This window comes from Protopterus annectens, chromosome 11.part0, assembly GCF_019279795.1.
Source record: "Protopterus annectens isolate FY-2018-M chromosome 11.part0, PAN1.0, whole genome shotgun sequence".
NCBI lineage: Eukaryota > Metazoa > Chordata > Ceratodontiformes > Protopteridae > Protopterus > Protopterus annectens.
Genome location: NC_056745.1, coordinates 310,235,443 through 310,249,820, shown reverse-complemented (window position 1 = coordinate 310,249,820; position 14,378 = coordinate 310,235,443). Strand labels below are relative to the sequence as shown.

Sequence of the window (14,378 nt, the reverse complement as noted above, 5' to 3'; positions counted from 1 at the left end):
TAATATCCTTTCATGTACAAATGCTCAAAAGCTTTACTTTGTTCTCAACCCTCCAGGTTATAAAATGCTGTTATGACTCATAACCTAATAATGACTTTCGTATACCCTTTTCCCATTTATAATCATCTCACACAAAGGAAAATAAATAAGATAAATACCAGTCACCTATGGATAGCCACTTTAAATCCAAATACACAAACTAAAATAGCCTTTATATTTTAGAATAAAATAACTGATCTGCTGATTTTCTCTGTTTGAAAAGATAAACATGCTAAAACTTTTAAGAATACGACAGAAGACACCTGCAGATGAAAATGAGTTATGTTTGTCACCTTCCTTTGTAACAAATGGGTGATAGGATCAACCATGGCTAGGAGGGATGACAACTAAGATAAGCACAAAGAGTGTATGTGAGGAGCAAATGTGTGTCTGCGTACAAGGTATAATTACACAATGATTTTAATTAGCTCTGCACAGAGGATAATATCTGAAACGCTAAGATAAAAGTATATACTGGTAAGGAAGCTGAGAAAGGAAAGAAAGACTGACAGTAACAAGGAAGATAAAAGTAAAAGTAGGACCAATTTATTCTGGGCAAGGAGAAAGTTACCACACATTAAATCAAAACAAAAATACTTACCCAGCATGAAATCTTTATAGGATGTCATTAAATCCATGTGCACATAATCTGGAATTTGCTGTTGTATTTCATCCCTTAAAGGGTATGTTGTTACATTCTTCTGTCCAATTAACATATGAAAAGCAACCATAGCTTCACTGGCCTGTACACAAAAAAAATGAAACTGCTAAGAAAAGTAATAATGAAATAGCATTTCTTATTACATCTAAAATGAGCAGTTTATTAAGGGGTCAGATTCAGATATAATAAGTGTAAAATAATTTTATGAAAATTACATCAGCTCAATGTTTCCTTTAAAATACCAAAGATAAGAAAACTTAACCTCAGTGATAATTTAATATCCTAAAGATAATTTTGTATGATGAAAACTCTTCTGAGGTGTCTGAAGCACAGATACATTAATAGAAAAATGGAAATACCATTGACTTATGCATGTATCTCTGATAATTTCCTTGCTGATGTAATAGCTACTAAAATAAGGGTTTACAAGACAGAACATCAGTATTTGTATTGCCCGCAGGCTCAAACGTATCTCATGTTCATTTCAGAATTATGAAGTTCACATGAGATACATTTGAACCTGTGGGGAATGCAAATACTGATGTTCTGTCTGAATTATGAAGTTCAGGGTGTGGCCATGATGGTGAGTAGAGCAGTTAGCAGCACTGTTTTTAGCTCTGCTTTATTTTAACATCTCTGACAGAATTTTTACTAAAAAATTTAAATACAACATTTCAAAACTTGAAGGATTTATAGTTGAACACCTGCTAAAAGATTTACTACAGAAAAAATAAGTTTGAAACGAAGAAGCAATGTCTGATTTTGATGGAAGATTACTTGAAAAAACAACAAAGAATTTCTTCGGAAACAAAACAAAGTATTCCAAGAAAAAAATACAAGACTTAGAGAACAGATCCAGAATGAATAATATCAAGATTTATGGGATACTGGAAAAAGAAGAGGGAGATAGTATGATTTATTTCCTTAATACCTGGCTCCGTAAAACTTTGAACCTGCATTAAGCTTTTTCCTTCAGCATCGAAAGGGCACTTAGATCACTTTCTATCTCATCTTAAAAAAGCAAATACCTTCACCAAGGTCAGTGGTCATAAGATTTTGTCAAGATAAGGATTTAGTCTTAAAAGCCATATGGACTTATTATCCAGTTAAAATTAAAGGAAATACTATAAGATTTGACAATGACTATTTTACATCAGTGATGTGCAGGAGAAAATCATGTCTGCCACTTGTTAAAAGCTTGAAGAACAACTATACTAAAGCACAAATCTTTGTTTCAAGCAAAAATAAGGATTCACCTTCCAAAAGGAAGGAAAGAAGATTTTTAAACATTGGAAGATGCAATAGACTTTATAAAGAACAATAAAATCCTAGAAAATAACAGAAGAAATCGATTGGACTCTATCAACTTCTTTGAAGAAAATGCAACAAGAGATGGTTGGTTAATAAACAACAAAAACAGTAAAAATTGAAGGAAAAATTAAAATCAATGTATGTCATGGTTATGAATTCTTAGTAATTTAAATAAGTGTTTGAATACATATGAACAAGTGCTGCATATTACTTTTAACAAGGTAAAGCATTTATTTATTTATTTATTTCTCTACTTCAAATTGTTACTAGTGCCCTTTCTAAAATGTTAGAGTTTGATTCTTTTAGCTACATATAAAATTAAAGCCACTTATTTTTACTTCCAGTTTAAAAGGTTAAACTATTCATCTTATTAAAAGTTAATCATTAGTATGATAAAACTTTTTCATATCTTGGCATAGTTGAGAAATGTACTATTAAACATAATATAAGATGCACCAAATGACACTAGAGGCATGTTAGGTTACATTCAAGGTTCTTAAAATGGTCCAGTAGTGTGCGACTGATAGTACACTTGACATGCAATAACCCTATGAAAGACACGCTGTATTACAAAGTATAAAAAATACAGATTTTTATATATACAAAAGTTACTATTGGAATGATATCAAATAATTAGAGTAACACTCACACTTTTACAAGTTAAATTTGGATCACATATAACTGTCTCCTTTAAAAATGGCAGTCTGCTTTTTATTGAACATCTCATACAAGTGGTGTTTGCTGAATCATTAAATGTTACTTCTTTGAGTGCAATGGCTTTTTGGTGGTTTGGATGCTTTGAAATGTTTTAGTTGTTTTTTTGGTAGTTTGGAAGGGTTTGGGGATTGATGTGTGATGTGGAGGTGGCTTGGATTCACTTGTGAATATTTTTGTGTGATTTGCACTAATGGATTGTTCATTTTCAAACCCTTAACATGAAAACCAGCTTGAATGAAACAAATTAGAATCATGAGCACTTTTGTGATGCTGCAGGAGTTCTAAAATTCTAAGAACTGTCCAGGTTACTTCTTCCTGTCTAAAAGTAAATAATCATAATATTTTGAATCATATGGTACGATGTCAGTGAATACAAGTTAGATAATAAGGAATAAAAAGTGGATTGCATTCTAAACCACTGTCGGTTATTAAATAAATCTGAATGCTTGCAGTAAACCAGAAGCATAATTTATATACTAGCCTATAGATTGACACTTCTGATAAATTTAGGATTGTGTTTCTCTGTTTTAATGATAACAAAACCTAATATCTCAGAACAATTTATTATGGAAAGTTTAAATCGTAAAAGGGAAGATTTTTTCAGCTGTTTGTTCCGATACTGTTAGACATAACACAGGACTGATTCTCTAACAGTAGCACCAGATTAAAAATGATCAAATATACAAGGGTAAATATAAATGTTCTGTTATATGACACTCTACACTGGGATTATAGCTAAAATATAAAACCTAGGAATATAATAATACAAGACATAGTATACATACAGAAATAGAAATAGATCAGAATAAGTAAATATGTATCTAGTTAAAGAATATAAATATGTCTACAAGAGTGGGAGGCTAGCATAGTAGTTAAGGTGTTCACCTTATAGGCACAAGGTTCAGGGTTTGATTCTTACATGGGGTAACTGGCTAGGCTTGGAATTTCCCACAAGGAGAGTTAACCTGGTACTAATTTATGAACATATGAACAACTTTACACATGGTAAATAAAACAGAAAAAAAGTAAAATCAGTTGACCTATTTATTAATAAATATGAAAATAACAACTGACTTCCTCCCTCTAGCAGACCAGAGAGATAATGTGAGGCACAGGGAAATATGACTGTAGAGTTATTCAGTTTGCTCAACTTATAATAAAGATTCTGAACACCTACTTACCTTTTCTTATTCATAATAACTCCCTGATAGGCTTTTTTAAGTTGATGCATACTAAAAATATGAGACACATCAATATGATTCAAAAGCATGAGCTAAGCTTTGTTAGTCTAAAGGAGAGTTTGACAGATAGTTTGTTAGTCTTTTTCAACAAATTAGGAATATGTTATTCCATGGTCGAATGTTTTGGGGTTATATCATTAGACAATTTTTTAATTGTTTCAAAAGTTTTGCCCATAGCCGAAGATTTGATATTGTTATATATCAAGTGTATGTGATTTCATTATATTTGTGTTTTTTTTCTCTCTTATATAAATGGCTGATTTTAAATGCATATATGTTAATATTGATGGATTGAATACTCCAGTAGGGAGTCTGTTCAAATACTTGCAATAGCATAAAGTTCAAATAGAATTTCTACAGAAAACACATTTACTTAATAAAGATGTAAATAAACTTTCATTAAATAATTATTTGGTTTTAGCAGGTTCTGGCTTTCGAGTTAAAAGAAGAGGCACCCATATTTTATGGAAGACCTCACCAGCAATGCTTAAAGTAAAATATACATTTGTTGATAAAAATGGTATGTTAAGCATTGTTGCAGTGTTGTTGAACAGAACACTATATACATTGGTGAACTCTTACTGGATTCCAGAGGTTGGAGCTAAAGATGCAAAAATTTGCTTAGACACTATAGCCTATTACATGAAAGGTAAATTCATAATGACTGATGATTTTAATTGTATTTTATCAGACAAAGATTACACTGCAGATAGAAAGCTGAAAATCCCATTTTTAGCCAAATAGTTAATGAATTTTGTAAGGCTAATGAATTTAAAGGATATATATGAGCTAAGAAAAACAAACTCACTTCAATTTACCCATTATTCTTATAGATATGGAACACAAATAAATACTGATAACATTTTTGTTTCAAAAAATCTATTATCACATATCAGAGAATTTCCAATAGTTTCATATCAATTATCAGTCCATAATGCTATAATATTTAATATTAATTAAAAAAACTGAAAATCTAATACATCACAAGAGATTACCAGCATACATTATTAAAATAAAAGGATTCAAGGGTTGGTATGTTAAAGAGAGCAACATTTCCTAGAAATAAACATGAATGGCGAAATAACTGACATTGTCCTGTGGGACTCACTAAAGGCTTATTTAAATGGAAGAGTTACAAGCTAGTATATTCATAAAACAAGAGAATGGGACAAATAATTGAATACACTACAGGCCAAAATAGACACATTAAAGTTAAACCTGAAATCAAATGATATTATCAGTCAGTCTGAACTTAAAAACTTAAATACAAAATATGTTAAAATTCTAAATCATAATGTTTCAATAAACCTGGAAAAGATTAAACTTCAGGCATATTCAATAAACTCTTTAAGCTTGCATAAACTTGCTCTTAGATCAAAGAAAAATTAATAAACTACATCATATCAAAGAAAGTATAACACATATAAATAATAAAAAAGTAAAACATATATTAAATGTATTCTTGAGGGCTTTAAAATATTTTATGAAAATATAAATAATAATACAAATAACCTAGATAATGATTATATAGTTGAAACTTTTCTGAAGGAAAATATAAATAATAAATTAACAAATGAACAAACAAAAAACTGACAGACCATTCACTTTAACAGAAATAAAAGATCAAATAAAAAAGTTAAAACATAATAAGCCACCGGGCTTAGATGGTCTTACACCAGAACTATATAAAATACTACCAGGTGATGCAGTTAAAATATTAGATAAGGTCTATAGAGACATAAAAACAACTGCTGAAGTGCCCCATCTTGGAAATATTCCCTTGTAGCACCTATTTTAAAACAAGATAATGATCCTACAAAGTGTTCATCATACAGACCAAGTTCACTGTTAAATGTGAACCATAAGATGCTCATGTCCATTCTAAAGTGTATAATTTCTCACCTGAGCTAATTGCATTAATTTCTAAGTTATACAATAACTCTTGTGCTTTTGTTAAAAGAGGTTCTTTTCTTTCTAATTCCTTTAAATTACAAAAAGGCACAAAACAAGACTGTCCATTATCACCTTTACTTTTTGCATTAGCTATAGAACCCTTTGCTAATTGTATTAGATCCAATAAGAACATTAATATTATCAAAATAAAATAAAATAAGATTTCAAACTAAAGATTCAGCTCTTTGCTAATGATATTTTGCTAACAATAGGAAATATAAAAACTTCATTAGAACATATAATTCTATGAGTCAGTTTGAAGAAATCTCAACCTTAGGATTTAATCATAATAAATAAGTACTTTACATGGATGCTGCAGTCGTGCAGCGGTAGCACTGTCACCTCACAGTAAGAGGTTCTCTGGTTCGATTCTTGGCTGGACTGCCTTCTGTGCAGAGTCTGCATGTCTTCCCTGTGTTCATGTGGGTTGTCTCTGGGTGCTCTGGTTTCCTCCCATGTTACAAAGACATGCATCTGGAGCATTTTCCCCCAGCCTCAGCTGAAAATTGGCTTTGTTCCAAGTCAGACATTCCTGGTAAAGAAACGTTAAATAAATAAAATTATTAATTAATAACAAATTTTAAAAAATTATACAAAAATATTTTAACTTCAATTGTAATAGCAATTGAATGAATACCTTGGCATAACCATTATGTCTAATAGTAAAATAATGATACAAACAAACTTTGGGTAGGTTGATGATAAAATTTTAAGTTTAGTCACAAATTGGAACAAATTCTTCTTTACCATGAAAGAAGATTAATGCATATTAAGATGGTAATTCTCCCTAAAATATAGTTTGTTTTACAATCTTTAGTACTATCTCCATCAAAAAATTGATGAAGACGATAAATAATATTCTACTTAATTTTTTGGTATCTTAATAAACCAAGAGTTTCCTTTGACTGGCATAGCTAAGGTTGGGATAATGGTGGAATAGGATTCTCTGATATTCAATTGTTTGCTACTTTAACAATTGTAAAAGTTATAGTGTTGTAGATAAATTTGTCTTATGATTCAAAATGGAACAAATACATCAAGGAAGATTGTTAGCAAATAATAAATATATCGCAACCAGTCATAAAGAGACAATACCTAATAGTTTTATCTAGTTATTAAAAGACTTTTGCGTAAATGGTATTACACCCGCTTCTCAAATTCCCTATTTAAATAACATTGTTTCCTCTTTCTAGAAGTCCACATATTCTAACCATTGTATTAAAGACTTAATATTTTATATATTTCCCATTGCATATACAAATGACTGCTTAGAAACTCATAACTTCAACTAAATGCTAGTTTTGAAACAACAGAGTAATTTAATTTATTGGCATCATTTATTAAATGGGAGTGATATATATATATATATATATATATATATATATATATATATACATATTTATATATATATATATATATATATATATATATATATATATATATATATATATACTGTTGAAAATTTAAGGTCCAAATACAATCAAGATTATGAGAACTGGGTATTTTTTCAAATATTTAGTGACTTACATAGCTTTTGTCACTCCTAAAAAAATCACAGTTATTTGTAAATCAAATAGAATTAAATGCTGGAGATGTGATTCTGAGTTAATAGCTGATTGGACTCATATGGTATATGAATGTGAAGTCATCACCCCTTTTTGAAAAGAAATTAATAGCTTTATTTAATCTCTGTGGTCCAAAAGATGTAATATTTCTAAATCTTTATTTTTATTTAATTCTCTGATTCCTGAGAATTCCAAAAACTCAAGTATCTCTTCTTTGGTCTATTCTTGCTTTAGCCAGAAAAGTAATTACTAAAAATTGGAAAAGTAAAGTTACCCCTCTAATGTTGAATTTATTAGTATGGCAAAAATTGTTTGCAGTAGTGAATTGCATACTATAAAGCTGAGAACTCCTAGTATTACACATTCGTATAAATCTTGGCTTAAACTTAAAGACTTGCTTGAAAAATATTAATTGTTGCTGATGTATAATTTTGATGTATTGATCAGCTGTGCACCTATGTAAATAGTTATTTGTTTTATAATTAATGTATTTATTGTTTTATAACCAAATAAAAAAAAAAGAATTATAAAGTTCAGTCCATACATTGTGGAAGATACGTTCTAAGGTCTTAATACATAAAATAATGTCAGAAATATTCTGACTAATAAATTTGCAGCAACTAAGTAGATGAAGGCTTACACCAGAAATATGCACTTTAAATAATCAACAATCCTCCCTCTTAGACTAATTACCTCCCATCTACATTTTAAATTCCCAGTGAAATTATGCCCATTAACAAAACAGTGCTGATCTCGTACTATCCCATTAATAAGCTCACTCCTGTGTGCAGACAAGATAAGTAAATATCATAAAATCCCCATACTTTTTCATCTTCTTGCATGTCACACATGAACAACTGGTTGAATAAAACTTGCTTATGCCTCATCTGCTGTCTTTGTACCATAATTTTGATGTGACTTTATACATTAACTGTAAAGTAATGCTGAATATTTTTAGATTTGTGTAACTTTAGCATAATGTAAATACTGTTTAGTGTACTAACACTTTAATCAACTGTCAAACTATATTTATAGCTTGGTGTTATGTAGTACATTTTGTTAGCTCATGCTAATTGACTTTGAAAAGTATGTAATGCAGAGCTTTTCTTCCAAGGCTTTGATCAGTTAGACTACCCCAGTAATCAAAGTCTAATGATAAATAAATAAATACATACGTACATGCATTCATAAATACATTAAAAGTACCTGAGAGGAAAGAACAGTCTAACAATTTAGGTACAGGCTCTACTGAGGCTCTGGTGCTGTGTTTTATATATATATATATATATATATATATATAGATATATATATATGTATATAGCTGTCTGTCAATAGACAGAATGATAATTTGTTCAACATTGTGTTGAGGTGAGGAAAAAATATGTAAAGCACTTAGTTTTCAGCATTTTTGTTGACTGCTGTGTAGTAAGTGTTTTGTGGGTTAGAATTAAAGTAAGAGTTAGGTTACGGGAGTAAATTTAGTGGTGTGTATGTGATTGTGTGTATGTATGTGTGTGTGTGTGTGTGTGTGTGTGAGATGTGCATGTATGAAAGTTTTGGAGTGTTTATATGACTGTTTGTGGGATAGGGCTATACTTAGAGCGAGGTTAGGGAATAGATTTAGTCTTCTACATGTGAGCTAAGGTATGTGGTGAGTACAGTCCTGTTTAGTGTTATATTAGGGAAAGCATTTTTTGCACTGTAAGTTGTAGGGTAAAGAATAGTGCACATCAGTAAGGTTCAGTAACCTGCCCATTATTTCTAATGTGACCTAACCCTAACCCTGTTCCTGTCACTATCCTCAGCACTACACTCTTTCTTACAAAAAAAAAAAAAAACCCTTACAAATCTGAACTGAAGTGATTGTTAGGGTTTGAGATAAACCACCCTAAAAGGAAACTCAACTATTTGTTTTCCATTTGTTTGGTAGTTTTATTCTTATTTTTTTTTTTTTGTTCAGGTAGGTGTCTTTTTGAAGTAACCCAGCCACTGGGGATGCACAATCCACTGCATTTCTTAGTGCCAGTCCCAAGCCTGGATAAATGGGGAGGGTTGTGTCAGGAAGGGCATCTGGTATAACATTTTTCCAAATGACATATACGGACAACAATACAGATTTCCATACCGCATTGGTCGAGGCCCGGGTTAAAAATGACTGCCACCAGTACTTTTAGCCAGCAGGGTGCTGGTGGAAATTGTTAGCCAAAGGAGAAGGAGAAGGAGAAGAAGAGGGAGAAGGCATGCCCGAAGGCAGGAAGGGAGGAGGAAGGTTAGGAGTGTGGTAGTGAGGGTAAGAAATTTGAATGCTGGCAGTGTGACTGGTATAGTAGAGAGCTAGCTGATATGATGGAGAGAAGAAAGGTTGATATATTGTGTGTGCAAGAGACCAGATGGAAGGGGAGTAAGGCTGGGTGTATAGGAGGTGGGTTCAAATTGTTCTATTATGGTGTGGATGGGAGGAAAAATGGGGTAGGGATTATCCTGAAGGAACAGTATTCCAAGAGTGTTTTGGAGGTAAAAAGAGTGACAGAGAGAGTGATATCTATGAAGCTGGAAAGTGATGGTGTAATGATGAATGTTGTTAGTGCATATTCTGCACAAGTTGGGTGTGCAATGGATGAGAAAGAACCATTTTGGAGTGAGTTGGATGAAGTAGTGGTGAGTGTACCCAAGGGTGAGAAACTGGTGATTGTACCGGATTTCAATGGTGAAGGGAACAGAGGGGATGAGGAAGTGGTGGGTAGGTATAGTGCTAAGGAGAGGAATGCAGAAGGTCAGATGGTAGTGGATTTTGTGAAAAGGATGGATATGGCTGTGGTGAATACGCATTTTAAGAAGAGGGAGGCACATAGGGTGACATACAAGAATGGAAGAAGATGCACATAGGTGGATTATATCCTTTGCAGGAGGGCCAGTCTGAAGGAGATTGGAGATTGCAAAGTGGCAACAGGGGAAAGTGTAGTTAGGCAGCATAGAATGGTGGTCTGTGGGATGACATTGGTGATCAAGAAGAGGAAGAGAATGTGAGAGCAGTGCCAAGGATCAAATGATGGAAGTTGAAAAAGGGTGACTGTGAGGTGGAGTTCAGGGAAGAGTTAAGACAGGCACTGAGGGCAGTGAAGAGTTACCAAATAGTTAGGTAACTACAGCAGAGCTGGTAAGGGAGACAGCTAGAAAGGTGCTTGGTATGACATCTGGACAGAGGAAGGACGACAAGGAGACATGGTGGTGGAATGAGGAAGTACAGGAGAGTATACAGAGGAAGAGGCTGGCGAAGAAGAAGTGGGATTGTCAGAGATGAAGAAAGTAGACAGGAGTATAAGGAGATGAGGTGCATAGCAAAGAGAGAGGTAGTGAAGGCAAAGGATAAGGCATATGGAGAACTGTATGAAAGGTTGGACACTAAGGAGGTAGAAAAGGACCTGTACCAATTGGCTAGACAGAGGGACCGAGCTGGGAAAGATGTGCAGTAGGTAAGGGTGATAAAGGATAATGAGAGAAATGTATTCACAAGCAAGAAGAGTATGTTGAGCAGATGGAAAGAGTACTTTGAGGGGCTGATGAATGAAGAGAATGAGAGAGAGAGAGAGAGAGAGAGAGAGAGAGAGACAGAGAAAGTTGGATGATGTGGCGATAGTGACTCAGGAAGTGCAATGGATTAGCAAGGAGGAAGCAAGGACAGCTATAAAGAGGATGAAGAATGGAAAGGCTGCTGGCCCAGATGACATACAAGTGGAGGCATGGAGGTACTTAGGAGAAATGGCAGTGGAGTTTTTAACCAGATTGTTTAATGAAATCTTGGAAAGTGAGAGGATGCCTGAGGAGTGGAGAAAAAGTGTTTTGGTACTGATTTTTAATAATAAGGGTGATGTGCAGAGCTGTGGTAACTATAAAGGGATAAAACTGATCAGTCACAGCATGAAGTTATGGGAAAGAGTAGTGGAAGCTAGGTTAAGAGGGTAGGTGATGATTAATGATCAGCAGTATGGTTTCATGCTGGGAAAGAGCACTACAGATGTGATTTTTGCTCCGAGACTGTTGATGGAAAAATATAGAGAAGGTCAGAAGGAGTTGCATTGTATCTTTGTAGACTTCGATAAAGCATATGACAGGGTGCCTAGAGAGGAGCTGTGGTACTGTATGAGGAAGTCAGGAGTGGCAGAGAAGTATGTAAGAGTGGTACGGGATATGTATGAGGGTAGTGTAACAGTGGTGAGGTCTGCAGTGGGAGTGATGGATGCGTTTAAGGTGGAGGTGGGATTACATCAAGGATCAGCTCTGAGCACTTTCTTATTTGCAATGGTGATAGACAGGTTGACAGATGAGATCAGACAGGAGGCCCCGTAGGCTATGATGTTTGCAGATGACATTGTGATGTTTAGTGAGAGTAGGGACCAGGTTGAGGCGACCCTGGAGAGGTGGAGATATGCTCTAGAGAGGAGAGGAATGAAGGTCAGCAGGACTAAGACAGAATATATGTGTGTGAATGAGAGAGAGAGGAATGGTGAGGATGCAGGAAGTAGAGCTGGCGAAGGTGGATGAGTTTAAATACTTGGGATCAACAGTGCAGAGTAATGGTCAGTGTGGAAGAGAGGAGAAGAAGAGAATACAGATAGGGTGGAATGGATGGAGAAAAGAGTGTCAGGAGTGATTTGTGACAGACAGGTACCAGTAAGAGTGAAAGGGAAGGTCTACAAGAGGGTAGTCAGACCAGCTATGTTATATGGGTTGGAGATGGTGTCATTGACAAAAAGGTAGGAGTCAGAGTTGGACGTGGCAGAGTTAAAGATGTTAAGACTGGCACTGGGTGTGACAAGGATGGACAGGATTAGGAATCAGTATATTAGAGGATCAGCTCAGGTTGGAGGGTTTGGAGACAAAGTCAGAGAGGCAAGATTGCGTTGGTTTAAGCCTGCTGAGGAGGGATGCTGGGTATATTGGGAAAAGGATGTTAAGGATGGAGGTGCCAGGTAAGAGGAAAAGAGGAAGGCCTCAGATAAAGTTTATGGATGTGGTGAGAGAGGACATGCAGGTGGCTGGTATGACAGAGCAAGATGTAGAGGACAGGAAGAAATGGAAACAGATAATCCGCTGTGGCGACCCCCTAATGGGAACAGCCAAAAGAGATGAAGAAGAGGTCTCTTTTTGAAGTGCTGTCATTGATTTGTTGTACTTTGATGCTTTTGCACTTCAGTCAAGTGTTGTATAACCATATGTATAGCTAATGTCTGTGTGTGTATATGTGTGTAACACACACATACACACACACACACACACACACACACACACACACACACACACACACACACACACACACACACACACACACACACACACACCTAGCTGTAGTGCGGTGGTTACACTAGGAAAATGTTTAACCCACAGTGAAAATGGGCATCAGTGATCTCGTTTAGTGAGCCAGTGCTAGTGACAGGCTTTGTAAGAGTATCTGGTAAAGAGGAGAATAGAAGCATTCCATGACATATCAGATTTTAAGCAAGGAAACAGGGATTGTCCCTTTAAGGTGAAATGCCTGAAACTCAAGTAATGGAAGACAGCTGTATACCTGGCTTTTTTTAAGGTCAGGTTAAACCTCATATGACAGAAGTTGTTGGAGTAAGAGTTCAGATGAATCTGGAGAGTTTTACTGATAGGTCTGACAAAATGAGGCTGGACACTTGGCTCTGAGATAGGAATCCAGTGTAAGGACCATGACTGGCTGTGGAAGTCTTGGTTATTGAATTTTAGAAGTACCAACTGCAGAGTTACTTGTAGACTTTACTTAGCTTACCGTTGGAAGTTATGGGAATAACAGACTTTGTACTATTTGGTTTGTTTAATTCAGAGAGACTGTTGCAGTGAAATGCATATATTTCAGACTGTCAGCCCTGGACAGCTGTACTGAGCACTTGAACTGAGTAATGCTGCTAATGTGGCTAAAGGACTGAATAGTCTCCATTTTCTCTTCCCAGTCTTTTCTAACATCCTTTGATTGTTTCTTACAGTTATCATGTAACATTTTGATATACCATAATAATTCTCTATTTTTTTAACAGCAGCTTCTGTTCTAGACTCAGCTAAAAAAAACTGTACCAGAGCTGGTCTTTTGCTTAGCACTCATCTCTTTCTCTTTGCCTCTACTTTATTATTAATCCCTGGTAGGGAAGACAGTTTCTAACCTGCATCTCAAACTTCTGTTTGGCCTCATCCCACTCTATTATATTTTCCTCTGTTTTTCCTCACAAGTGTCTGCATAGGTATTTATATGCCAAACAGACTTCAGATAAATTGTCTTCAGGTAGACAACAGATGCTGGAAGTGCAATAGGAAAGACAGAGGTAAACTCAAACATATTTTGGGACTATAACTATATGGCAGATTTTAAAATTTCCCTATAGAGTATTTTTTGTCAGAAATTTTGAGGGATGCAAATGGTTGTTACTAAGGAAATTATTCTTTAGAAATGGGGTATAGATTCTGAACTGACTAGACATAATAAGGCTTTACCAAGTTTAATTGCTACTGGCTGCCAAAAACAATTAATAGAACAACAGAAATCAAAAACCAAAACAACTGTAATTGAAGTCCTGAATATTGGAAAGTGGATAAAAAATTAGCCTGTTTTACATTGTGAAAGACTTTCAGTATCTGCTGCTTGAAAACTACAATATGTAGCCATTATTTGATGAAAATGATTTTTTTTACACTTAAGCCTTGAAAAGTATGTATTATACCATGCGAACATCGCAAACCCGACAAACGTGCATGCTGATTGGCTAATCCAACCAGCATGCACATAGTAAATCCTACAAGAAACAACGCAAAAAGTCCGGTCGCTAAATATCATGCGGCGACAGCAAATAAACAGTAAAGTAAAGTAAATCTAATACC

At 34.5% G+C, this 14,378-nt stretch overlaps 1 protein-coding gene across 1 annotated transcript in view; it reads right to left on the bottom strand.

Annotated features, from left to right (window-relative positions):
* LOC122814939 (cilia- and flagella-associated protein 54-like) overlaps positions 1–14,378 on the bottom strand; it is a 437,893-nt gene that overhangs the window by 388,517 nt on the left and 34,998 nt on the right. The window contains exon 3 of the mRNA XM_044087199.1: positions 641–782. Within this exon, the coding sequence (XP_043943134.1) occupies positions 641–782 (142 nt within the window). The remainder of the gene's footprint in view (positions 1–640; positions 783–14,378) is intronic.